Source organism: Habropoda laboriosa, unplaced genomic scaffold, assembly GCF_001263275.1.
Source record: "Habropoda laboriosa isolate 0110345459 unplaced genomic scaffold, ASM126327v1 scaffold33, whole genome shotgun sequence".
Classification (NCBI taxonomy): Eukaryota; Metazoa; Arthropoda; class Insecta; order Hymenoptera; family Apidae; genus Habropoda; species Habropoda laboriosa.
In genome coordinates, this window is record NW_017100187.1 from 268,827 (window position 1) to 296,161 (window position 27,335).

Sequence of the window (27,335 nt, forward strand, 5' to 3'; positions counted from 1 at the left end):
TTTCAGGTTTCTCTTTTTCCTCTAATTCCAGGACCGCGATTATGGCAATGCACCGCGGTCGCAGTTGGTAGAAATTCGAAGGGGGAGAAGAAGAATGCGAGGAAGAAGACCGAACGTTGGAAGGTTATTGGACGGGGCAAAGAGGGAGGTCGACGAAGGGATCGCAACGGTAGGAAATTGTGGGTGCAGTTAGGCGAAGTGTGTAAGTGCGTTTACGATGGAAAACGTGGTGGTGAACGGTCGACAAGTGGTTCCAGCCTCTGAAGTGTCGTTGTTAAGAAGCTAATCGCAGTCATGTCGAACGAGACTAATGCAACGGACGATTTTCTCGATTACGACATCAACGAGTCGTTCAGCCACTTCGACTGGGCGGAATTGGGTCCTGTAGTTGTCGTCTACTCCCTCACGTTTTTCCTGGGATTAATCGGTGAGTGATTGACAACGTACCGCGTGAAAAAGCCTTACAATTACTTTCCATCTCGAGAACGTTCGTTTCTATGCAACACTCTTCGTTGAATATCGAATCCTTTGGAGAAATTTCCAGAGAGATTTTTAGAGAAATTGGCGCAATTCCATTTTCTAAATTAAACAAAATTCTTCGATGTCTAAAATTTTTAGAAATATTAATTTATATTTTTTTGTGGAAATTCGTCGCGATTTTTATCGATGAGAAATGTTTTCGCCGCTGTTCCAATTGAGATTTTAAAGGTATGATTGAAATTCTATTTTTATAATTAAACGAAAATTAATCGCGATTTTTATCGATAAGAAATGTTTTCATTATTTTTCCACTTAGGATTTTAGAGGAATGATAGGAAATTCCATTTTTATAGATAAAAATACACGCATTGTGATTAATTTTGAAATAATAAATTAGGTTCTCTTAAGGTTGCTCTAAGATTATCAAGATTTCAATTTTAAACCGCAGCAAAGAAAGTTTTCTCATCATTATTCTACAGTGTGCAACAAAAATTCCCTGTCTACCAGAGAATAACGAAGTTCCATTTCTCTCAGTTTTCCGAAACATCCGTTCTTAACGCCCTGTTAGAATTCTCATAACAGAGAGATAAAAATTGATAAAAAGCAGCATACCGTGTATGCAAATGAAATCTCAGAACGAGCTAATTCCTACTTGAACTTGTTTGGTAATCTCCAGTGGTTAATAAAACAAAATTTCCAGTGAAAATGACCGGAATAGAACGTTCCCAGTGGATTCGACGCTTTTCAGTTTCGCATTTGCGACGCTATTACAACAGATTGTTCCTTATCATTGCTGCTCAGATATCTGCAAAAGTTGTCACTTAAAACGATGACTAATTTTATCATCCACTTCCTCTATTATTATGTCACCGGTGTAGATTGAGTAATGTTACACGTTATATCATACAAAAGAACGTTTTTACCGCGACTATGAAAAATACCAAAGTCCATGTATGATATTTCTCGTGAAAAAATGGATGAGAAATGAAGCGTGATTGGGGTGAGATTGAGATGACTTGGTAATTGGGTTTCTATGTAATACGAGTGAACTGGAATGTTGCGTTTGATTGCTTCGCGAAAGTTGCGCACAGGGGGGCGTTCTAATTATCAAGTTTGGATGAGAAGTGACAGAAGCGGCTACGTAACGTGGAGCTTTATTTCAGGAAACGTCGTCATCATCGGTTCGACTTTGTGCCCGAGACTGAGACCTTTACCAGCGACACCGACCAACGTCTTTCTGGGTGGTTTGGCAACGGCTGATCTCTTACTCATAATCTTCTGCATTCCCGTAAAAGTGAGTTTTCCCAACAGAATTCTACGTTTTCCTTTTTTTGAAACTTGGATCGCAGGGAGGAGATGTAGCGGAATTGAGAGATTGTTTGTTTGTTAACGGGTGTAAGGTCGTTGTGGTGATAGGAAACAGGGTTGGAGAGGAAGCGAAGCAGGAAATAAGAGGGAAAAATTAAATATAAGAAAGATAAAAGAGAAATTGGTGAATTAAAATAAGAATTAAACGAGGAGAGCAGTAATTAAAATTCATTCTAAGTTATTCGGAAAAGGGAAGAGAAAATAGGTAATAAAAGAAAAGTTTGAATTTCGATTGAAATTGAAATTATAAAAAGAAAACAGTAATAATGTAAAATTCACTCTAAGTTAGTGAAAAGGGAAAGAAAAAATAGATAATAGAAAAAGAAGTTTCAATTAAAATTTGAGGGGAATATGAAGTCCATTCCAAGTTATTAAAAAGGGGGAAAAAATAGATAATAGAAAAATAAGTTTCAATTTAAATTTTTAAATTTTAAGGGAATACAAAGTCCATTCTAAGTTAATAAAAAGGGAAAGAAAAAATAAGTTTGAATATAAATTTTAAGGGAATACAAAGTCCATTCTAAGTTAATAAAAAGGGAAAGAAAAAATAAGTTTCAATTTAAATTTCAAGCGAATATAAAATCCATTCTAAGTTAATAAAAAGAAAAAATAAGTTTGAATATAAATTTTAAGGGAATACAAAGTCCATTCTAAGTTAATAAAAAGGGAAAGAAAAAATAAGTTTCAATTTAAATTTCAAGCGAATACAAAATCCATTCCAAATCGTCGAAAAGGGAAAGAAAAAATGGTACTAATAAAATACTCCAAATTTCAAGCAAATGTACAATAATTTTCCCGTATAATCCATCAAATACACGATCCTTCGATAATACCGTATTCACTCGTTCAATTTAATTGTTCCCGACAATTTCCCCACGTTGATCCTCGTCTCTCGCGATCGTTATTCCATCGAAACTTCAAACGACACGAGATACGCGATAATCCCCGGCTGAACGCAACTCGAAACAGATCGCCGTACTGATTTTTTCATACCTCGCGACATCGTTCGACGGGATCGTATGAAATAGTAATCAGCGGTTTATTAACTGAAATCTGTGATCATACTTCATCGCGCAATCTGTTCCCGCGGTTTCTCCGAGAAAATGAAATTTTCTCCGTGACACATTCATCTTGATGGCTTGGACGTTTTAGATCGGCTAGTTCTTTTTCCACCGCTGCGCGGGATTAGTTGGTGTAACCTGCTCGTGATCGATTGTTTCCACCGCGTGTCTCGTTTATCGAAACAACGCCAGCTACGTTGCGAACGTTGTCGCTTGTCAGTTTACTAAATCGCGAATTTTCCTGCACGCTTCATTCTGGAAAAATTGGAAATTAGGTTTCGCTTCTCGAAAGGAAATTGAATCTTTCTAGGGTGCAATTGAAAATGAACGAAGATTTGGCGAATGTGAATATTTGACACAATTGAAATTTAATAATTTTTCAGGTAATGAATTATCGTGGTCTAAGTATTTCTGAACCAATGACGAATTTATTTGTCTTCCTCAGGGCGAATATGAAAAATCGTGAAACCATAGAATCAACAAAATGTATGAAATGTGAAAAATTGCAAAATAGAAAAATTTGCTAAATAGTAAATTTGCAAAATTGCAAATTCGCAAAGTAGTAAATTCGCAAAATTGTAAATTCGCAAAATTGCAAATTCGCAAAGTAGTAAATTCGCAAAATTGCAAATTCGCAAAGTAGTAAATTCGCAAAATTGTAAATTCACAAAGTAGTAAATTCGCAAAATTGTAAATTCACAAAATTGTAAATTCGCAAAATCGTAAAATTGCTAAATTGTAAATTTGCTAAATAGTAAATTCGCAAAATAGTAAATTCGCAAAATAGTAAATTCGCAAAAATTGTAATTTTGCTAAATAGTAAATTCGCAAAATAGTAAATTCGCAAAAATTGTAAATTTGCTAAATAGTAAATTCGCAAAAATTGTAAATTTGCTAAATAGTAAATTCGCAAAATAGTAAATTCGCAAAAATTGTAATTTTGCTAAATAGTAAATTCGCAAAATAGTAAATTCGCAAAATTGCAAATTTGCAAAGAGAAATAACCCACTGAGTGACAACTCTTCTCCAAAAGTGTCTACGTACTCCACCTTTCAACCGGTACAAACAGAAAATTAAAAGGAAAGATCGACTTCTAAAGTTCGACAAACCAATACTCCACAAATCACGGTCGCTCTTTTTCTATTCTCCAAAAAATAGAACGAAGCGTTAAAAAATGTTTACAATGCAAACATCGAGTGACTTAAGGATCGAATAATTTACAAGTGTTATTCCTGGCGCGGTGGTTATTCGAATCGAAGAGTTCGTATTTATTATTCTTCCGTCGAGATTTCAAACTGCGTCTGTTTTATACCGGGAATTTTCATCGCTGAAAATTCCTCGTCTGTCTCGAAAGTGAAAAGAAAATTCGCGAAGCAACAGATATGCGACAAAAGCTGAAGTTTCTCGATTCGCAAGAGGGGGAGAGAGATTCGGAAAGAAATTGACGACGCGTTGTCTGGCGAAGACACGGCGCGAACTCAATGTTAAGACGGCGCCGCGACGCGTTCTGGCCTGAATGAAAATAAAATTCGAATTGTGCCAAGTTTCTAAAATTACGTATCCGAGAAACAGACTGGATGTCGAGTGCACACACCGCGGCCCGTTTATTCGGCCAGTTTAGCCTCTCTTTTACAACCATACGCGGGCCAATTACATTTCATTTCTTACGACTTTGTTATTTCCCTTCCGGCAGGCTAAATTGAACGCAGGGTCAACTTGTGCCGTTTACGAGTTATCCAGTTTCATTTTGACCCGTTGCTAACTCAATCCACGTCTCGTTTTCTTCCCGTTTATTTATCTCCTTTTCGTTAAATGTACCACAATGAAGGAATTGAAATACATCGAGGGAACTGTCGAATTAGATTTTACTCGATTCATTTGCAGTTTTAACGCTTTTATGGTTTTTAACAGTTTTCTTTGCAACTCTTCGTTTTTTTAAGGTGTACAGTAAATGGGGATTTATAGTGATCGAGCTGTACCGTGAAAGGGTTAAACATACAAGATACTAAAATAGTGTCTACTCTATAAAATTGGGAATTGAATTTTCTCTTGCAATTGAAATCTATGGTATTTAAGATTTATAGCGATCGAGCTGAACTGCGAAAGGGTTAAAAATACAAGATATTAAAATAGTATGATATTCTATAAAATTGGGAATTGAAATCTATGGTATTTAATTGCATCCATTTGTTACCAAAGGGAATAATTTCCAAATACAAGATATCAAAGTAGCGTATTCTAGCAATTGAAATCTACGATAGCAATTCTCTACAGTTCCACTCGTTACTGAATTTTTAATTAACAAAGGGAATAAATTCCACAGTTGCAATCTACTCGGTTCATAATTATCAACGACCCGTAAGTTCGCTGAACTTAATCACTCGTAAAAGAGAAAGAAAGTTCCTTCGGTATCCTTCAAATTCCATCAGTATCAAAGTACAAAGATTACCCCGTTCCTCTGTCGCGGAAGAGGAGATTTCCTAAAGAAATAAGCCGAGGATGGAAGGTCTCTCCGGCAATTTTTCACCCACTCCGCTAATTTTTCCCTGCGAGATAAAGGGCATCTCCCTCGACGATACTTGACGGTTGTTCGAAGGGACAGGATCCAAGGGGAGAAGGTGATTCCTTTGAGAGAAGAGTTTCTCTCCTGTCTCTATACGTACGCGGCAACAGTTTAATTCGAGAGAAGCTACCAGCGAGAGGTTGAATCAGTGACGTTTCGCTGACAGCGTCTTTGAGATCGTTCCTCTTCACCATTCACTCCAAGGGGACATGATTCAATTTATTATCAGCTCAATTCGAGCCTTTCAGCGCCAATGATACCATCTGGGAATGCAGATGGTGACACTTTCTCGCCCAAGTCTCTCCCTCCCTTTGTCTCTCCTTCACTTTTTTCTTAGTTTTCCATCGTTAGTCTCCGCGTATTTTCGCTTCTCACTCTGCACAGTATTTTTCTCTTCATTCTCTCGACTCGTGCTGAGTCACTCGACACTGTCGTTTATTTATCCATCTACATACAGAGTTAAGTGGAAAAGAACTTGTTCAGATCGACAGATGAGCGCAGTCGAAGGTACTTCTGGAAAATGAAAATCTGCGTGATAAAGGAGGAGAAGAGATTAATTAGGAGAATGAGCGGTTAGGTAATACCGTATTATGCAATTTTCCCTGCATCTGATAGCTTACAACGGTAGGATTATTATTACTGTAAAAGCTTAACCAACCAAGTTACCATGGAACACAGCTTGTTTATAACACACCAGAGAGATGATCGTAAATTCTCGTTAACGTCTGTTCTCACTATAATTAACACGCAGCTGTGGCCAACGTTTTCGACGCTGTCTCGCGTTAAAAACATTTAAAACGCATAGAAATGATCCGGTTAATCGAAAACCGGATGATTCCTCGAAACCCAAAATGTACGTTCGAACAACGAAAAAGATTCGATTTATTTTCGTGGGTTTTGAGATCAGAAATATTTCTGGTAACACAGTGTCCCTGTGTTGTTTGTCCTCGCGGTAGCTTTCGCTGATTTATGGCATTCGAAACGACACGCGAAACGAAAGAAACTGTTGTTTATTTAACAAGTGTTCTAGTATATCGAGAATCTTTCTCGTGAAATTTCCAACTCGATATAATCCTCCAAGATGTCCCTCTTTTTTTATCTTTTACAATAAAATTACAAGAAAACTTTACAAGAAAATTAATTCTTTCTGTAAAAAATTTTACATACATCGAAACTACGTCTGATAAACTAATACGCACTTAATTAACAGTGTGTCCAATCTCCACCATTAGCGATTATTGCTTGACAACGTCTAGGCATACTTTCGACCAATCTCTTTGTGTATGAGAGTGGTAGAGACCTCCATGTTTCTCGAATGGATGTTTAACACGTCTTTGGACAATTGGATTTTCATAAACAGACCAGGCACATCTGATACTTCAAGCCGAAAAAGATGCTTCATCACTGAATACACGACTCCAATCGCGATCAACTTTTTCGTGTGCCCACGCCAGCCGACTTTCGTCGTGCTTCCTTGAAAGCAACGGTTTCGATAATGTACTGCTCCATCAAACATTATTTTCTGTCAAGCGACGTTTTAATGTCAAAATCCCTATATTTATGCCCTTTTCACCAAAAAAGCTTGCCCTTTACGCAAGCAAAATGTTGGATTCCTTGAAAATAGCCGGAAGATCACTTTATCTTCCCTTTTCGTGGTACCCATTTGACCTCAAGTTTGGAAAATATCGCGTCCACGCTTTTGTGGAACAGACTGTACTTACTATTCATCGCGTGTAACGGGGTCCCGGAGCTTCATGAGGGAGGTCATCGACGCACTCAGTTTCTTTATGTCGTTGTATCAACTTATTAACGAATTCACGAGATTAATGCATACATTTTTCTGCATTTTTAACACTCAGTTTTCGTCCTTTTGGGTGATAACACAAGAAGACTGCCTCGAAACGTTTGGCGTACACGGCACTCGTCTCGAAAAGTAACAAAAACGGTACTAAGAGATTTAAAGCTAATGCGTATCAGAGGGAACTTCATATTTTTATGCTAACACAATCTCTCCCCCATTTGACCTCAAGTTTGGAAAATATCGCGTCCACGCTTTTGTGGAACAGACTGTACTTACTATTCATCGCGTGTAACGGGGTCCCGGAGCTTCATGTACCGTATTGCGAGGAAAATATTAAAATATGCAGAGTAAACTTGTGCAGATGGGATTCTTAGGTTCCCTGTGAAAGGTGAAAAGGATATCTTCCTCTATTATATGTCTCTCGATACATTAGATATTTATGCCAGGGTAGATGTACTATATACAGTCCGGTTTATAGCGACCTCGTTTCTTCCCATCCCCGTGCTATATAGTAGTTTATTATCATACGCGAATTTACGATCATACCGGAATTTTTTAACTCTATAATAAGCTCCGCGCGATGGTCTTTCGTCTATGAAACATCTGAGAAATTTGAATTAACCCTTTCGTTCCGGAGGAAACACACAGGAGTGTCCTCGTGCAGACGTCGTTGCGAGATTTTACGACTTTCCCTGAATTTGAGTAGAAATTGTTTTAGAGAGATTTCTTTGTTTACGTTCTTTTCTCGGAGATACGAATGTTACTTTTTGTTTTTTAACCCACGGAAGGCGAATGGTTTTAGGACGCGGGAGACAAATGCGAGATCGTTTTGACCCATAGCAAAATTTCTATCGTACATACTCGGGTTTCGAGAAGGAATTGTGTATAAATGTGTATACTTTCAATTATATGTATTTTATATTTTCTTGTTTATTTACATTTGGTGCGTAAAATAGGCGTATTTCCTGTACCAAACGTAATCTGAGCCGCCTGACTTTGTCGCTGTTGAGTCGAAATGACTCAAATCCGTCGTACTGTCATGCCGCGACAACGAGAGGAGTCTCGAAGAACGTTTTCTTGGTGCGCGAAAGCAGTTTTATTAATATCTTACAGGAATCACGTACAGAGGACGTTTTCACTATGTGTGCGCGGGACTAGGTGAAAACAACCACAGTAATGTCTCCACAAGTGTCAGTCCGCAAGAAACCTAAACCTGACACTTGTAGAATCGGCCCTACGTTTGACTGACACTTGTAGAATCGGCCCTACGTTTGACTGACACTTGTAGAATCGGCCTTACATTTGACTGACACTTGTAGAATCGGCCCTACATTTGACTGACACTTGTAGAATCGGCCCTACATTTGACTGACACTTGTAGAATCGGCCCTACATTTGACTGACACTTGTAGAATCGGCCCTACATTTAGTAAAATCAAAGAAATTATATTTTTCTCTTATGAATTGTCGAGCCGTGAAATCTCGTAAAAGAAACCGAGTGGTGTAGCGTTACACGCTTGACTGACAGCGAGCGAGATAACATAGACGCAGCCTAGGCGTAGGACCATCTATACTGACACTTGTAGAATCCAAAATGTGCGGGGACGCTGTTCTTTATGCCTTCGTTTTCCCTGGAGTTTGACCCTATCGACATCGATAAGCCGTTCGAGCTTCGAAGGGCCAAAGGATCCTCCTGGTGCGTCAGGATAGTGACTAATTCTACGAGTGTCACTATCCTAACAGTACGACGTGTCCAACAGAAATTATATTCCGTGCATAAATAATACGTCAACAGTTACAGATAAAATTATTTAATATGCTGTGCGATGCATTAACTGAATATACTAATCTTGCCACGAATTGGAATTCAATTTGTTAAGCATTCTGAATTGAACGAAAGGGTTAATGATTTAACCCTTTGCAATCGAGTGGCGACTGAGAAGCGACATTAAACAATCGTCACTTGGTAAATAATTAACGAAGACAGAGGCAGATCTATGGGCCTCCATAAATTTGTTCACCACGGTGAAGTAAAGAATACATTGAATATTTAAATAAAATAGTATACTTCATTTCTGCGTTAGTTTGAAAAAATTTCAGAGATTCGATTTGCGACCTTTTCTACAGCGAAATCACCTCCGAGTGCAAAGGGTTAATTGCGAAAAAATCGTTTTAATTCCCTCGGCATTGTAAGAGAATTTTAAACCGAATGTTCCAATTCTTTTCGCGTCTGTTCGTCCAAGAATCGAGAACGAGACTCGTATAAATCAGATTGAAAGAAAAATCATATTTTTCCATTAGCCACTTTGCTACCCGGTCGTTAAATTTCCAACAGCAACGCCGGTCTGGCCGAATAATTTTAATCACCGCGGTAACATAATGGCAAAAGGGCAGTTAATCGGATCCAATTATCCTCCCGACTAAGCCACACCACTTAACCGGAAAAAATCCCCTTCTGTGGATCGGAGTTTTTCAGCGGAGCAACCGAGAAAGGAGAAACACGGTATTAATTCATCCCCCGAATCTCTGGATCTTACTTGGTTACAGAACTCGTTCGATTATTGTTATCTGTCGCGATTTTATTGGCCGAAAGGGGGCACGTAATCTGACTTATCTCGCGTTACTCGCCGTGGAAGGGGCAAGAAGGCGAAGTAGAAGGTAGCAGAATAAAGGCAACTTGTATGACAGATTTATTCGTTACGCTACGGAAAGAAAATCCCTTCTGGACGGTTCCTTTTTCCATCGCCGAGGGAACATAATATCCTAGACGTTAGCTGAGCGTACGTTCGTTGAAAAAGTGGCTCGAGGCGACGTCTCTGCAAACGTTGCATTCGACGTGAATTCGAGAGAGAAATCGCAAGTTGCCGGCTAAAGGTGGATTGATTTTTCGGGAAAATTGGATCTGTCGATTTGGACGTTGGCGTTGGGCAAATTTTAGTTTCGATAAATAATTGGGTAATTGGAAATTGGAAAGTTTGGGAAAAAATTGGGGAAAAAAATTGGAAGTTTGAATGATCAGTGGTGAAATAAATGTTGGGCAAAAGCGACTTATTAATCTCTGGAATTTCAAGTGAGAAATCTGAGATCAGCCATTTTGTCGGGTTTAGTTTTTAGAATAACTCACGTTGAATATATTTTTTTCTTTTGGTATCTTTGGTATACTATATAAAGCACTTGAAAATTTGAATTATTAGTAAAAAGTAAATTTTGGGCAAAAGTATCTTAATTTCTGGAATTTCAAGGGAGAAATCTGAGATCAGCCATTTTGTCGGCTTAGGGTTTTAGAATAACACTCGTTCGATACATAGTTTTTCTTTTTTTTATTAGTGGAATATAAATTTTTGGCGAAAGCATCTTAATAATTTTTAGAATTTCAATCGAGAAACCTGAAATCAGCCATTTTGTCGGATTAAATTTCTGCAAGTCTGAAACTATCCCGTAAAATCGTCCCGTTTAAACTTCCATTTACCTGATTAACCACGATCTTTTTTCTTTCGACAACAATCCAGAATCGCATTCATTTGGTAGAACAGTGGAACAATGGAAACGCACACAAACGTGTTTAACCAAAATTTCAAACACGTTTCGCCCGGGGAGAATTGCGGCGGGGTCGAGGTAGGAAATAGTTCGCCTGTTAGATTAGTTGCATAAACAGCAACGGGTAATTTGTCTAATAGTTCTAAAATTCATTAATTTCCGCGCGTATCGGGGATTCGGAGTTGCCGAAAACCGTCATAGTTTTCCATACGGCTGGCCGCGTTCGTAAAGGCAATTTTCGCCGATCCATGGAACTACACTTAACCCCGTTTCGAGCGGCTACTTTTCACAGGAATTGCTACGCACGAAATTGTACCGGCAGTAGGTATATCTGTACGATTACAAAATTGACTGTAATTTCTGTCAATAGAATTGAATTAAGTTCACGCGTTCACCTCTGCGCGTGTAATCACACTTGAAAATAATAGCACGATCGTCGATAACATTCTCTCTCCTTCTCTCACTGGGGAATAATTTCGAAAATTCGTTTCGTCGGTAAAATAGAAATTCTACTAACGACAATCGAATTTCTACACGGGAATATTATTCTCCGCGCAGCACGACGAAACTAGAAGCAAATTGCTCCTTGAATTCCAGGGAAACGGGGATTCTGGTGTGTTTCGAGAGGGAAATTTTGCCTCGTACGTCACATACGCCACGCGTGAATGCGTCGACTAATTGAATAATGCCTCTGGAAGTCGGGTATACACGTAGATATGTACGTACAGAGTGTTCCGTAAGCAAACACATGAAATTTGCAAAGTGTGTTCCGAATGTAAATTTTAAGCAAAAATTTTTGCATGCGCTGGGGGTTGATTCGTGTTCGTTTTCGGAGGACCAAAGGTGTAGTTGATGTGAAACAGAAATTTGAATGCGTAATACTTGCGGAAATGTAAGTTGCAATTTTTGCAATATCGCAAAAATTCTCTTTTTCAAGCTTTTATAATTCATTTTATGTAGGGCCTCCTAAGCGACTTTGCAATAAATTATAGTTCTTTGTAAGTTGGTTTAATTGCCTTTTCAACGGCCAATAATTTGTTATATGCAAATATGAAAAAATGTATTTACGATCACGATTTTATTTTGGCACCAATATTTACAAATTCAACGATCGAATAAATTTTTTATCAATCAGTATTTTACGATCGTACATTTATTTCGGTTTCAATACTCGTTGCTCAGTACTAATATTGTATCGAGTAAAAGTGTTAATTATTATTTAATTATCTGTGGTTTGTATCGATAAACTTTTCATACCTCGAAAACGACCTACAGTGTCTACAATATTTTTTATTCGCGAATTTCCTCGGTTTGCTCGCGAAGCACTATATCTCTCGTCTACGCATCGTTTCCATCGATTTTCATCCCCGTTTAAAATGTGTTTAATATCTCGTGTAATACGCGTGCAAACGCGTCGCGCGAATTACGGCGACACGAACGTTTAAATTACACGCCGGTACGTTTGTTAATTGAAAATTCATGCTTTAAATACACTCTGACGATAATTTTAGGAATGAATCAGCGCGTATTCGCGAAAGTAGTGGAAAATACTTGTTTTATCTTGAACGTCCCTGTCCATTGCATCTGCTCTTCACGATTTGTTATATTGAATTTTTTCTCTCCTCTTTTATTTTGCTGTTTTTGACATTGACAAAGGATCTTATTGAAAATTCGGACGAATAAAGGCTGCCGGTGATTTGTGTCGAGTTTTGTACACGGATGGTTTATCGACGTTTCGTCTAGTTGAACGTCGACCTGTATTTCCTAGGAGCAACAGGTACGCGTTACCACTGATACCAGCCAATTTAGCAGGTAGAACACCGCAGACTGTTAATTAGTTACGAAATTATGTGTTTCCCTGATTTCGTTTTCACTCTGCTTAGAGTGAGTACAGAGTTTTTACTGGCCGATTAACCCTCTGAACCGCGGAATCACTTCTTGTGGAATTGGTTTAATAATAAGATGTGAGTGATGGCGTGAATGTAGTGAGTATGCCGAATCGGTCACTTCTTGTGGAATTGGTTTAATAATAAGATGTGAGTGATGGCGTGAATGTGGTGAGTATGCCGAATCGTCTCGAGATTTGGTAAACGAGCGGATCATACAGGGTAACTGGGGGTAAATCAGGAGAAGCACGTTGTTATTGATATCAGTGAGTACGTGAGAATTTATTGCGAGATATATTTAGAGAGCGTTGATCAAATTATCATTATTTCTTTTCACGTGTGTTTATAGTTATTATTATAAAATATATGGCTATTGAACTTATTATCAAGTTTTATACAACCACACTTCTGACTCACGTTACGAATACATATTTACGATCTCCTCGCTTCTTTCTCACGGACACTACTGAATCGGTTTTAGGTTACATTCGGATTTCTGTTGCGAATGTTGGATTATTAGGAGAAATGAGTATGTGTCTGTGTAATAGTAACATATACAGGGTGTCCCGTAACTCTTCGAAGATCCGGAAATGGGGGGTTGCTGGGGTGACTCTGAACAACTTTTTCCTTTACCAAAATGTTGTTTGAAGCTTCGTTTTCGAATTATTAACGAAAAACACTGGCCAATCACAGTGCCCGTAGCGCCCGCGCTCAGGCTTTTTCACGTCGCGTTGCTAAATTATTTTTTAACTAAAACGGTCGCTGGAATTTTTCATTTTGATTTACGGCTCACTTTCGTGGACGGTCTCTTATTTCCGAGAAAATTGTGAAAAATTTACGACTATTCCATAGGAAACAATCTAATGAAAAATATGAATTTTTCAAATTTTTGCTAGGTTCTTAGCAACGTGGTTCGTCTTAAATTTTCATTTGGCGTTATTGGATTCTAGGCTATAAATTTGTATCGTTTGAAAGATCTACCGAACTCGAAATTGTTCCAGGGTATTATAAACGAATGATAGCGAGAAAATGAAAGTACAAAAGGTGTATCAATTGGCTTGATACGATAATAAATTAACACTTTGCTGTCGGGCTATTTTTCGCGCGCCTTACATATGTAGCGGGCAAACCCGAGCAAATTCACAAAGTGAAAAAATCAAAATCAATTTCATCTTCTTCCGAGTCACTACTAGATTGCGATTTTTCACAGGCACAATGTCCCTATCTTCTCAGTAATATCTGTCCGAAAACTCACTACCGTTGCAAGAATAATCTGACGATCTGTCAGCAAATATCTCGTTTTCATCTCTTTCAATATCACTCGAATCCATTTCGGCAATGGATAAATTTGTGTGGGATTCTTTCTCCCGCTGTCGAGCGTCAGTATGCTTCGGACTAGAAAACTAGTCTCCTGACAGCGAAGTGTTAACCCTTTCGCAACTAGAGCCGGTTATATCCGGCATTCACTAAATGCTTCACACTGGCTTGCGCCGGTTATATCCGGCATCCACTAAATGCTTCACCCTGGCTAGCGCCGGTTATATCCGGCATCCACTAAATGTTTCACACTGGCTAGCGCCGGTTATATCCGGCATCCACTAAGCGCGTCGCATTGGCTCGCGCCTCAACAACTCAGAGTGAAGATTTATTTTAAAATACAGAACAAGGCCTCAACGACATTCCCTTTATCCGATACATCCTTAAGTCCTCTGTTGTTCCAACGAAATCCTCTAAGATTTGAAAAAACCCGAGACATTCTTAATGTGTATGGTGTGCACTAACAGCACGACGACCCGTTCGTTAGTGGCGTACTGATGGCTAGTTCCGCCGTCGCGAAAGGGTTAATGGGTGTGGAAAATGCCGTGGAATTAACAGACTGTCCGCGAGTAATTATGAATGAAACCGTAGGCGGTCATTTAGCGAATGAATGTCTGATCACACACAGTTCTCTACTACTTGCTGGCCTCGCGTCCTACGCGTGCAATCGGTTTCCAATTTTATCCTCGTTGCTTTGCAAGGTGTGGCGCACACAGGCTTCAATCTTCCAGCGAGAGAAATGTATTCTCTCTATTCAACCCATTTTCACATTTTTTCCTCCTTTTTCCATTTGGCATTACGTAGTTCCGGAAGAGAAGTAGTATTTCTTGTATCTTAACCGCTTCTCTCCTGTTTCACAAACTTGGAAGTCTTCCTCATCGTTCTTATTTCTACCGAGTCGTATTAAAAGTTGCAGTTTCCGCGAACGAAATGCTGCATTTGTGGATGAGAAAATGTTCCCGCCTTTTCTCATCGAATTGTGAAGTAGTTACATCTGAGAGGTTTTTCTTCGTTCTTTCTTGGGAACTTTGCAGTTGAGCAGATGGACTTCTGGAGATTTCTTCTGGATTTTGTAAGTTACTCTTAATATTGTGAGAGCATTGAATTTTAAAAGATCAGGGGAATTTTTAGGCTTACTTAATAAATTTGGAAATTTTTCGTCTCGATTTAAATTGAGGAAATTCTTTTGCACTATAAATTACGATATTTTAAATTACTCTAAATATTGTAAGAGTATCGAATTTTAAAGGAGTCTTCAGGACTCGTTTATAAAGTTCGAAATTTCTCGTCTCCATTTTAAACTGGATTTAAATTGAGGAAACTTTATCAAAGGAACTCGTGAAATTTTTTTATATTATAAATTACTCTCGATACTATAAGAGTATTGAATTTTAAACTTTAGGCCTCCTTAATAAAACTCGAAATTTCTCGCCACGATTTAAATTGAGGAAACTTTATCAAAGGAACTCGTGAAATTTTTTTATATTATAAATTACTCTCGATACTATAAGAGTATTGAATTTTAAAAGATTAGTAGAGTCTTCAGACTTCGTTAAATTTCTCGTTCCGATCTAAATTGCGGAAACTCTTTACCCAACGACTTCGTTTCACGTTAATTCTTCTCTGGACATCCTAAAACATTCCGCCCTCGAGTCGTAAATCTTCCAAATGGCGAAATCGAATCATTCGAAATCCTTCTCGAGTAGCAATTTCCTCAATTTTACGAGACTGTTTTCTGGCAGTGATCGGTATCAGTATCTTCTTCTTTTTTCTATCCAACAGACTCGAGCCAGCAGACATATTTCAAAAGATCTCTCGGCAGAGTCTTTGTCGGAAACGCCTCCCCTTTGCTCGGATTAAAAAGCTAAATGTCGCTCGCGAAACAGAGAGTTTTGCCACGGGTGTGTGTTCTCTTGGCAACGGCGGCTGGCACGTTCTCAAACCTCTGAAAAATCTCAGCCGAAAGTTTTTGTCCCACCGCGTGTACAAGGATCATCGCCTGTTACGCTCTGTCGGAAATAAAATCGTTATTTTCGAGGATTCGCCGTCGTCGTTTCTCGTTCCTACTGTAAACAATGGATAAACGAATTCGTTGGAAATATTTTGGAAATATAATACGTTGGAATATTTGGAAATTGATAACTTCTACTCGGAGAGCTATTTTCTGTCGAGAAGAAATTGGTAACTTCTACTCGGAGAGCTATTTTCTGCCGAGAAGAAATTGGTAACTTCTACTCGGAGAGCTATTTTCTGCCGAAAAGAAATTGGTAACTTCTACTCGGAGAGCTATTTTCTGTCGAGAAGAAATTGGTAACTTCTGTCGAATAAAACGTACAATTTTTCTTTAGTTTCTTTTTTTTTGTTGTTTTTCGTGCAACGATTTTATTTCCAGGTGTCGAGAAGAAATTGGTAACTTCTGTCGAATAAAATGTACAATTTTTCTTTAGTTTCTTTTTTTTTGTTGTTTTTCGTGCAACGATTTTATTTCCAGGTGTGTGTTTAGATTATCTCTCGGTGTGTTGAATTTATTTCCATGATTTTACGCTGGTATTCTATTTATATTTGATGTGTGATTGGTGTCAGAGGGGATTGGTGAAACGAGGCAGCAGCCGGAAGTTAGGTAAAAGGGGGCGACGTTAAAGGTTACGTGGAAATGAGGCAATCGTTGTATTCGGGCCAGGTAAAAAGGTAATAAAGCGAGGTGACGTCGGAAGTATAGAATATAGCCGGAAATTTGTGTCGCTTGTTTGCGTAGATATTGTTAACGAGTCACGCCTTAGACGTTATTCTGTTTGGTCTGGAATTGGACGCTTTCTACGTGCTTCTTCATCTCTTTCGAATTCTTCCGTCTAATTTTCTTCGTTTGTTTATTTAATTATTTGAAGGAGTGCAGCATATCCGTTTGTATTGAAAATATCGTAGACAGAGAGCAGATGAAACATGGACAGTTGCAATCTGAAAAAAGAAGAGGAAATATTAGATTAGATGGGAAAATAATTCTAAGATTTATTTTTAATACGAAGATCAATTTCTAATATTATGAGTGTAATGAAATAATCAAACTTAGCAGAAACTTTCCTCTCATTTTCTCTCGATAATGAACGAAGTTTAAGGGTTCCATGATAGGTTTCCATAGCACCTGCAACTATTAGCGGTCAAAGTCTCAGGTGTTTGAGAACAGCCAGGCGATACTTGAAGTTTAACAGACTGTGCATAACTTTTCGTAACGCTCGCCAGCCAATATCAGCGTGACATTAATAAAATACTGCAATTCACGCCAGCCACGCCGATGCTGAAAAGCTACTCGCCGATATTTCATCAGTAAAATTATCCGTTGTAATTTAATTCGAAATTAACTACTATTTTTTCATTTTTATTCATTTTCATAGAGGTACAATTTTATTCTTTTATCTTCATAGAGATACATTACGAATAACGAAGTGTAAATCGTTTAACTTCATTTCTGTACGCGCGTGCGTTAATTGCAATCAAGGTAGAATTAGTTATGCGATATTTTTCCCCATGGACTGTAATTATTTGCGATATTTCTCATTGCACTCTGCTCGCTCAACGTGTTTCCAGGGCCAGCACTTTTTTGCACTTTAACTATTATTTATTGTACAAATAAAATTAAGTCGATTAATTACACCTATCCCCCGATTTACACGGTACTTTACTTACACGATTTCACTTTTACACGGTTTTCTAAATAACGGCTTCTCAGGAATATAAACTGTTAAAAATAAAAGTTTATGCTGCGTACATATTGGTACAGCCATTTTTTAGTACCGTTCGTTTGTCAACACTGGCATTAAACCAAAAAATGAACGGAATTTCCCCCTTTTTTGCAGACGAAAAGCATTCATTTGCTGCCGCCGCGGATCTTTCATCGGCGACCGGCTATTTTCGCCTTCGTCGACCGCTCGCTCGAAACTAAACCCTGACCCTGAATATTTCTTGTTTTTCATTTTTATTTTACATTTAAAATAACGAATTTAATTCAATCACTGACTAAATTGTGCGCATTTTGTTTTTTCCCCGATTTACACGGTTTTTCGTACAAAAAGCCATGATTTCGATTTACACGGTATTCTGAGGAACCGATCATCCGTGTAAGTCGGGGGACAGGTGTACTTTTCTTCTACAAAAGCTACCTTTGCAGACTCGTGCTCTCGATTTTATCAGGTAGCCTCTCGTCCCTCAAGTTTCCCAACAATTTCGACGCTTCGTTATCCAAACTTCTGTTAGCTATATCCAAGAAGAGACTAGCTTTCCTCAGATTTTGCAGATTTATGTTATTTATGCAGGTGTATTATTTATTTTACAAACTTGCATTCTCCTTTGTGCAATGGTATTTGGCATAATTTGCAAACTATTATGTATCTGGTTTCGCTCCTTTTTCCATTCGACGAACAGACTTTACTTTTTCCTTCTTCTTATTTCGCTAATCATTTGTCATAAGAGTATGCAAGGCTTCGTTGCCTTGATAACGCAACGAAAAAATCTATCTTGTAGAGTAACTGTTTTTTTTTTTAAATTCTGCTACGTACTCGCTCGACCCCCGAATTGGTCGAGTCAAGCTTCCCCAGAACATATAAAAGATGACCCTTTGACCAGAAAAGTGAGTCCTTGCGGAAAGCCGACTAAGACTACTCTAGCATACACCGAGCAGACGTCTCCTTCGCAGATTATAGACGACACTCCTTGTTCTTGCAAAAGTCAGTACGGAGCGAACGAAGACTCCAGGATCAGGTTTCCTGTCCTGTCTCTACCCTCACCATCTTTACCTGTCCGCCTCCTAGAGGCAGACGCTCCTTCGCGGATCATAGCGACACCTCTAGGTTGAACCCAATTCTCCAAAATACCTTCACAGAGACAACAGACGTCTCCTTCGCGGGTTACAGACGATAGTTTCTCTTCCCTCCTCTCTTAACTATTTCACCTACCTATCCCCCCCTCTCCTTTGGGAGATCTGGCCGAGTCAAATTTGACTAACGTCAAATTTACGCCTTTTCACCGACCGTCTTCGAGGCATAATCGCTTTCGATTTATCTGTAATTCGACCTCACAACAATAAAGTGAGATTTTGAATAAATTTCCCACCACAATCTTTAATTTCTTGAGTCGTCGATACGCGCGTATGAGAGAACATTAAAACGAGGTATCTCGTAACCTGGCCACAAAGTTCGGTTTGCTATATACTGTAGTATCGTAATTGTGAGGATGAGAGAGAAAGCGGACGACGAGCGACGAAAAACCCGCGGAAAAACCCCGGGCGACAAGAGGCTCACGAAGGGCCTGGCTGTAAAGTACGGCGTGCGAGGGATGAAGGGGCAGTGTGTTTGAAAAAGTCGAGAGGCGTGTGTCAAAGCCCAATGTATCATAGTTATTCTTACGGCCACAAAGTTCGGTTTGCTATATACTGTAGTATCGTAATTGTGAGGATGAGAGAGAAAGCGGGCGACGAGCGACGAAAAACCCGCGGAAAAACCCCGGGCGATAAGAGGCTCACGAAGGGCCTGGCTGAAAGTACGGCGTGCGAGGGATGAAGGGGCAGTGTGTTTGAAAAAGTCGAGAGACGTGTGTCAAAGCCCAATGTATCATAGTTATTCTTATATTTTGTTAATAAATATCTGTTTATATTTCTGATCCCACAGTACTTGCAATACTTTTTTTATCATCGAAACGTAGGAACTCTCCATCGATCACGCAGCCTACTTTTCTCCAGTAGAATGTTTATATTTCTGATCCTACAGTACTTGCAATACTTTTTTATCATCGAAACGTAGGAACTCTCCATCGATCACGCAGCCTACTTTTCTCCAGTAGAATTGCTAATTATCTTGGAGCACCTTTAACCTTTTCTTCGCGGCGTCGAAAGCAAAGCAGTTCGAAGAAAACGTCGAACGGAGAAATTTGCATTCGAAATATACAAGAAACCGACGGACAAACGGAATTTGGAGAATTTCACGGTAGAGCCGTGCTAATACAGATACTCCGTTTTCATTAACGATCGACTAATTAATAATTCCCTAATGGAAGAGCGAACCACGGTATTCGGAGTTTGCCTCGTCAAAATTTAAACGAATTTCTAGGTATTCTCGCAGGACTCGAAACATCATTAACGTGTAATTTACCTCCATGAATATATTACTAATATCCAACGATGAATTTATTTGAATAGTAATAAACCGACCAAACCGCCCAACATTAATATTCGTCGATTGTGTGTTCTGTGTCTTCTTTTGTTCTTTTTCCTGTCTTCAGTGGGAAGAGATTCTCTTGCAATATGGATAAAAATGATGTCAGACGATTTTTCTAATTTTTTCTTGCCGTTTCTGTAACCATTTCTTGGTGACAACTTGGACCGTTTCAGAGGGAATCGATACACGAACTCGCTTTCAACTTACCACTCCGCGTGGATTCCTCATTCGCGAGACGAATCTACTCTCCGCAGATAGTTTGTCCTAGTTTTCGCAGCGAAAACATGGTGGAAACCTTGTGTTTAATTACGGCGAAATTTCCTACTTTTCCTGACACTCGGGGAAAAATGAACTTTAGAGGAATTTGGGGGTTTGTGAGGCTTTTTTAGTTTGGGGAGAGATTCTTGGCGATTAAGCGTACCAGCTCGACCTGCTCGAGAGTAATTAATTGAAATGTGTTTAGTTGATTAAGTGTAGAAATGAATTTTTTTGACTTTTCAGTGCAATCAAAGTTTTGTTTTAAAAGAGTGAAAATGGATCAATCATGGAAATTAGAGGCTTTGAAATTTTTGACCGTTTACCATTCTTTCTGCAGAACTCGGAGGCTTTGAAATTTTTGACCATTTACCATTTTTTCTGCAGAACTCGGAAGCTTCGAAATTTTTGACCGTTTACCATTCTTTCTGCAGAACTCGGAGGCTTTGAAATTTTTGACCATTTACCATTCTTTCTGCCAAACTCGGAGGCTTTGAGATTTTCGACCATTTACCATTCTTTCTGCCAAACTCGGAGGCTTTGAAATTTTTGACCATTTACCATTCTTTCTACCAAACTCGGAGGCTTTGAAATTTTTGACCATTTACCATTCTTTCTGCCAAACTCGGAGGCTTTGAGATTTTCGACCATTTACCATTCTTTCTGCAGAACTCGGAAGCTTTGAAATTTTTGATCATTTACCATTCTTTCTGCAGAACTCGGAAGCTTTGAAATTTTTTATCATTTACCATTCTTTCTGTAAAACTCGGAGGCTTTGAGATTTTCGACCATTTACCATTCTTTCTGCAGAACTCGGAAGCTTCGAAATTTTTGACCATTTACCATCCTTTCTGCAGAACTCGGAAGCTTTGAAATTTTTGACCGTTTACCATTTTTTTTGCAGAACTCGGAGGCTTTGAAATTTTTGACCATTTTTTTGGAAGTTAGAGAATAGTATTGCGATAGAAACTCGGTGGTTTTGAATCAATTATGCGAATTCAGTGGGAAAGAATGAATTTCTACGCTTAATATTTGATTAGTATATTTGATTTCTCCAAAGATCATATTCAAAATGTAATTTTTCTTTTAATTAGTAATTTGATAATGTCCATTTCAATCTCCATTTCTGTCAGAATTGAAATTCAAAGGAAATCACAATTGACACTCATTTCAAGGGTTTAATTGCCCCCTAATGTTTCTAAAAAGCGAAACATGGCTTCATTTGCACTTCGCTATAGCGAGAATACCTCTCAAGGTTTATTTAAATACCGTCATTAATTAAAATGTCTGTGATAAAAAATGTTTCGTGATAAATTTCAAGTGATACATATATTTTCTCAGTCTCGATTTAACGTAACCTACATAGTAAAACATCCCTCTGTTTGCAATTGAGCGTAGCGAGGAAACCTCTCCGCAGCCTTATTTAAATACCACCCTTAATTGAAATGTCTGAGATAAAAATATCCTCTGAGAAATTTCAAATGTTAAATATAAATCTATTTTCTCTGGTAGAATTACTTGAAATTATGATTTTAGCCATTGTTTCGCCATTCATTTTTCATTTACCTTCATCAGATAGGTGGAGAAATTCTCGGCCACTTTTCACCGTGTATCAGATTTTTCAGTAGTAAAACCTAGCTATTACCCAGCCTTGCTTATTTAAATGATTTACTGCAACGTTCGAGTTGCACGAGCTTCAAGGTGTTCCATTTGCACTAGAAACTTGGTTAATTAAAAATTAATTGCCAATTGAACCCTTCTGTAATTGCAAGAATAATAATTAACTTTAAATTCCCTGTTTTTGTAAGCATCGATGAGATTCCAGTGGCTTTGAGATAAATTCAGAAGGAAAATGGGAGTTCCAAAATTCTCAAAATGCAAAAATTGATTAATCCAACATAGAATTAAAATAATGAACTTTGAAACTTGGTTGACAAAAAATTAATCGTTAACTCACCTCTTTCATAATTGCAAAAATGATAACTAACTTTAAATTCCCTATTTTTATAATTATCAGCGAGACTTTGATGGTTTCAGGCTTTGACATAAATTCAGAAGGAAAACGAGGGTTCCAAAATTCTCAAAATGCAAAAATTGATTAAACCAACATCGGATTAAAATAATTATACTCTGGCTGAGCCATGCCGGAGTTACACTACCGGCCAAAAGTTTGGATTCACTGTGCATCGCAAGTTACACAAACATTCGCAGAAAAAAGCCAGCAGCTTTAAGAATCTTTTAACGAATTTTGTATCATTCAAATCAATCGATATGAGATAAATTGCCGTTTACCTAGACAATATCAATATCAAGTCTATGAAAAATTAGTAGCAGATTCAGTACCGATGAAAGTTGGGAGGTGATTCGAAACTTTTGGCCGGCAGTGTATTTCGTGTATTCCCCAGAAATTTTCGAGCGCCGCATTATTGGTAGGGAAATGTTGTCGAGGTTCCTTTGAAGATTTATTAAACGAAAGCCCCGTCGCATATGGTTTCCTCAATTAATTCCTTGTTTCCACGTGGCATTTTCTCGAGACTAGTGGGCTTGCATGTTTATGGGAACGTTTACGAGCGAAGCTGTCGTTTAATCTCGTGAATTATTAATGCACTAGATCGTCTAGCCTCTTTGGATCACGAATTTTCGATGCACCTTTTAGATCGCATTCTGGTTCACCTCACCTGAAAATTTATCGCTCTTTCAACTCGGCAAAATGCAATATTTTACGGTATTGGCAGAAATTTCAGGTTTATTATCTAACTCATAAATTTCGAAGATTTTAGATCGCATGCACGCGACAACGAAAGGGTTAAGCCTCTGGAAGGGTTAAATTAAGGGTGAAACGTAGAATTATTAACCAGAGCTGAACGTAGAACCAATTATTTCCATAATCTACGGTAGAGAGTCTAGTAGCTGAAGGGATTAAAATTGATTTTATCCAGTGACGTATCGTTTAATTAACCCTTTCAATGCTGTTCGATTGTCTGTGTCCGGTCGTGCAGCCCACCGGCCAGTAACACATCACAAATTAATAAACAGTCCTTTCCTAGCCCCTAACAAATTCCTTCCCTACCATAAAGCAGTTCAAGTCGCATCCTGGTCATGTTTCCTATCCCTTTCCGGGTTTTCCCCAAATTATTTCAACTTTTGCCCACCACCTTCACCCTCACGTTCTCCTTCCACTAGTTTCCTAATATCCAATCACACCTCCGCATTTTTCGAGACCTTCTTTTCCACCACCTTCAACGTCCAACCAATCAGAACACACACCGACCCAATATATATACCCACGCACCACCACAAAATAACGAGTTCAAAAAAGACACTTCACGAGGACAAGTAAAACCAAAAGACACATCTCAAGTATCATTCCTTATCTCCGGAAACGTTCGTAAGGAAAAACACTGTACGATACGCGGTGTCGAAACATCGGAGTGAAGAGTTACGACCTTCGCGACCGTCTTTAGTAAAATAGATCGCGTTGCACCGTGAACGCGTGCAAGAACAAATGCTCCGGTAGATAAGTCTCTCGTTGATCGTTTTCGAGACGACGAATCGAACGTCGATTTTTCTCCCCTCCCCTCCCCTCTACGGAATTACCATTTTCACGCACGAGTTTGCCGACGATTTTATCGAACGGTGAAGAATAATTTGAACAAGTTGCGTGTAAATGGCAACGGCTTACGTGAGCTGAATATTAACACATTTGCCCTTACGTTATGTGCATTAAAGCTGAATGGTAGCTTATGCACAAAGCGTATTTCCATGGATGTGTCCTGTAACCAGGTCGCTGCGCGCAATTTGTCACGTAAATAGCCCGTGGACGCGAAAATGTCGTCGCTAGCAATACAATTCAGCGTTTTTCCGGCCAGTCTCTCAGCGTTCTTGTCAACGCTTCGGCTTTTCTCCGTGAAGGAGAAAATCGAATGCTGGGTTTTGAAAAATTCGAAGCTCGACATTCACTGTGGTGAAAGTTGTTTTTAATGAAATTATGTGCGATTGACGAGGGATTCTTTTTTTCACAGATTTTTTGCTGTAATCGAGTGCGTCGTTTTTTAGATTTCGCGAACTTGTGCGAGTTTAACTAAAGAAAAGAGAGATTTGTGGACTCTACTCCAAGTCCCATTTCCAAGAATTGGTGGGGCTAGCGACAGACGCTTAAGTGTGCAAAAATGCGGACGCTTATGCGTGCACTACTGTATTTCTCTAAGATAAATTCCACCGTTCAGCGCTCCAAATTTTTCGTTTCATATTTGAAAAAAAAATGCGGTACCTGAGATACACCTTATCACAGAAAATATTCCCCTACGAGGAATCGCAACAGAAATATCTCTTACACTTCCTTTCTACAGCTCGCCTTATCACGCTTCAAATTTACACACGCGTCATCTACCAGCGATCTCTGAAAATCCCTAAAATAAGATATCAGACGAACGTTCCAATCAACCTGAATGCGTCAACTACCAGCGATCTCTGAAAATCCCTAAAATAAGATATCAGACGAACGTTCCAATCAACCTGAATACCAAATTTCTGATGGAGCAGCGGAGCATCGATGCAAAACGCTCGCTAATGGGGTGTATTTCCTCTCGGCTATCTCGTTAAACTCGTCTTTTACGAGGGCAGTTTGATAAGTGTTGGAGTGGAGTGCCGCGGCTCGACAATGTCACGCTAACGAGCAGTGACTCGCGTGCGCTGGACGTGTCGAGTGGAATGTATCGCAGCTTTATTGCTGAACAATTGTGCGGTAATTTGTCGCGGTGCGTCATGCACGCGTGCGTGCGTAACACGTTTACGCGCGTCGATTTTTTCTATCACAGTTTCTTCGATTGTTTCCGCAAGGATTTCTCTCGTGGTGGAAGAATTATGTCTCAAGCTCGTGACAGACGTCGGTGCCAATGAAATGGTAATAATGTCAGATATTATAAGATACAGTGGGCGTTGCGAGTCTTATCGACTGAATAATATTTTAATAAAGAAGTGTTTGCAAACGCGGGAAGCTTACCCCCCCTGAATCTTATGTTTTAGTCAAGAATTTTTTCTATTTTTTCATAACTATTCAACATTCTCTATTTTTCTACACAAATTTAAAAAATTCTCTACACTTCGCACAACTATTGTAAAGACACACACAGATAGACACAATGCCTTTGAATTTTATAGAAAGAATTTCGAAAAATTCTCGGCTTTCCTGCACAAATTAACAAATTCTCTAAAATTCCTTTTCTCTCGACACTTCTCACAACTATGGTAATAGCTTCTCACAACAATGCCACTGAATTCTATCAAAAAGTTTCTCATCCTGATCCAGGAACCTTTGCCAATTTCCACCATTTTTCTCTTTCTTTTTCTAAAGTGTCGAGTTTGACCCAGAATCCGGGAATATAATTTCCAGGCGTAGTGGCAAACGTTATTCGGCGAGCTTCTCGTCCTTTTTTCCACCGTTCTAAGTTGCTGAAACTCTTCCGTAAGGCAGTACCCGTGGGATCCACCGTAAAAGAGTCCACAGATGCTTTGACGAGCGTTCATTGGTGTTCCGTCGGAAGGAAAATAGAGGACAGGTCGGTTCGTGGCCCTCCGGAGAGGAGAGGCGAGCCTCTGACATTGCTCTTTCCACGAGAAAAATAGGCCGCTGGGAGGCAGGTCCATGTCGAAATTACGAGAGGAACGAACGACGGTTCACGGTGGATTTTCGCTAACCTTGTCACAGATGTCTCTTCGCCAGCTCGCAAATGGTAGAGGGTTATATACTTGCGTGAATTTCTCTCGGTTGACACACGTTTCATGGAGAAAACATCGATCGTCGAATCAGATTTTAGCGGGAGAGATATATGTATGTATGTTCGAAGGATCAGATCGCGCGTAGGAGTTTGGAAACATTGGGAAATTGCGCGATGGAGATTTGCAAGCGTTGTGAAATTGGGAAATGGCAATTTCACGTGTGTGAATTGTATTGTAACTGTGTAATAAATTTGGAAATTTGGAGGATGAGAAACTTGGCAATTGAGAACTTGAGAGAGTGAGATCTTGGGAGAGTGAGAATTTGAGAGAGTGAGATCTTGGGAGAGTGAGAATTTGAGAGAGTGAGATCTTGAGAGAGTGAGAATTTGAGAGAGTGAGAACTTGGGAGAGTGAGAACTTGGGAGAGTGAGAACTTGGGAGAGTGAGAAGTTGAGAGAGTGAGAACTTGGGAGAGTGAGAACTTGGGAGAGTGAGAACTTGGGAGAGTGAGAAGTTGAGAGAGTGAGAAATTAGGAAATTAGCAAATTTGAGAAATTGAGAAATTAGGAAATTTGAGAAATTGAGGATATGAGAATTTGAGGATATGAGGATTTGAGGATATGAGAAATTGGGCAATTGAGAATTTGAGAACTTGAGAGAGTGAGAATTTGAGAGAGTGAGAATTTGAGAGAATGAGAATTTGAGAAATTAGGAAATTAGGAAATATGAGAATTTGAGGATATGAGAAATTGGGCAATTGAGAATTTGAGAACTTGAGAGAGTGAGAAATTAGGAAATTAGCAAATTTGAGAAATTGAGAAATTAGGAAATTTGAGAATTTGAGGATATGAGAAATTGGGCAATTGAGAATTTGAGAACTTGAGAAATTAGGAAGTTTGAGAAATTAGGAAATTTGAGAAATTGAGGATATGAAAATCTGAGGATATGAGAAATTGGGCAATTGAGAACTTGAGAAATTAGGAAATTTGAGAAATTGAGGATATGAGAATCTGAGGATATGAGAAATTGGGCAATTGAGAATTTGAGAACTTGAGAAATTAGGAAATTTGAGAAATTGAGAATATGAGAATCTGAGGACATGAGCAATTTGGAAATTGGGCAATTGAGAATTTGAGAAACTGAGAA

At 38.8% G+C, this 27,335-nt stretch overlaps 1 protein-coding gene across 1 annotated transcript in view; it reads left to right on the forward strand.

Annotated features, from left to right (window-relative positions):
- Positions 1–279: 279 nt before the first annotated feature.
- The window catches only part of LOC108579452 (pyroglutamylated RFamide peptide receptor-like), a 79,047-nt gene continuing 51,991 nt past the window's right edge, over positions 280–27,335 (forward strand). The window contains exons 1-2 of the mRNA XM_017942996.1: positions 280–427; positions 1,644–1,774. Coding sequence (XP_017798485.1) covers positions 295–427; positions 1,644–1,774 — 264 coding nt within the window. The 5' untranslated portion in view covers positions 280–294. The remainder of the gene's footprint in view (positions 428–1,643; positions 1,775–27,335) is intronic.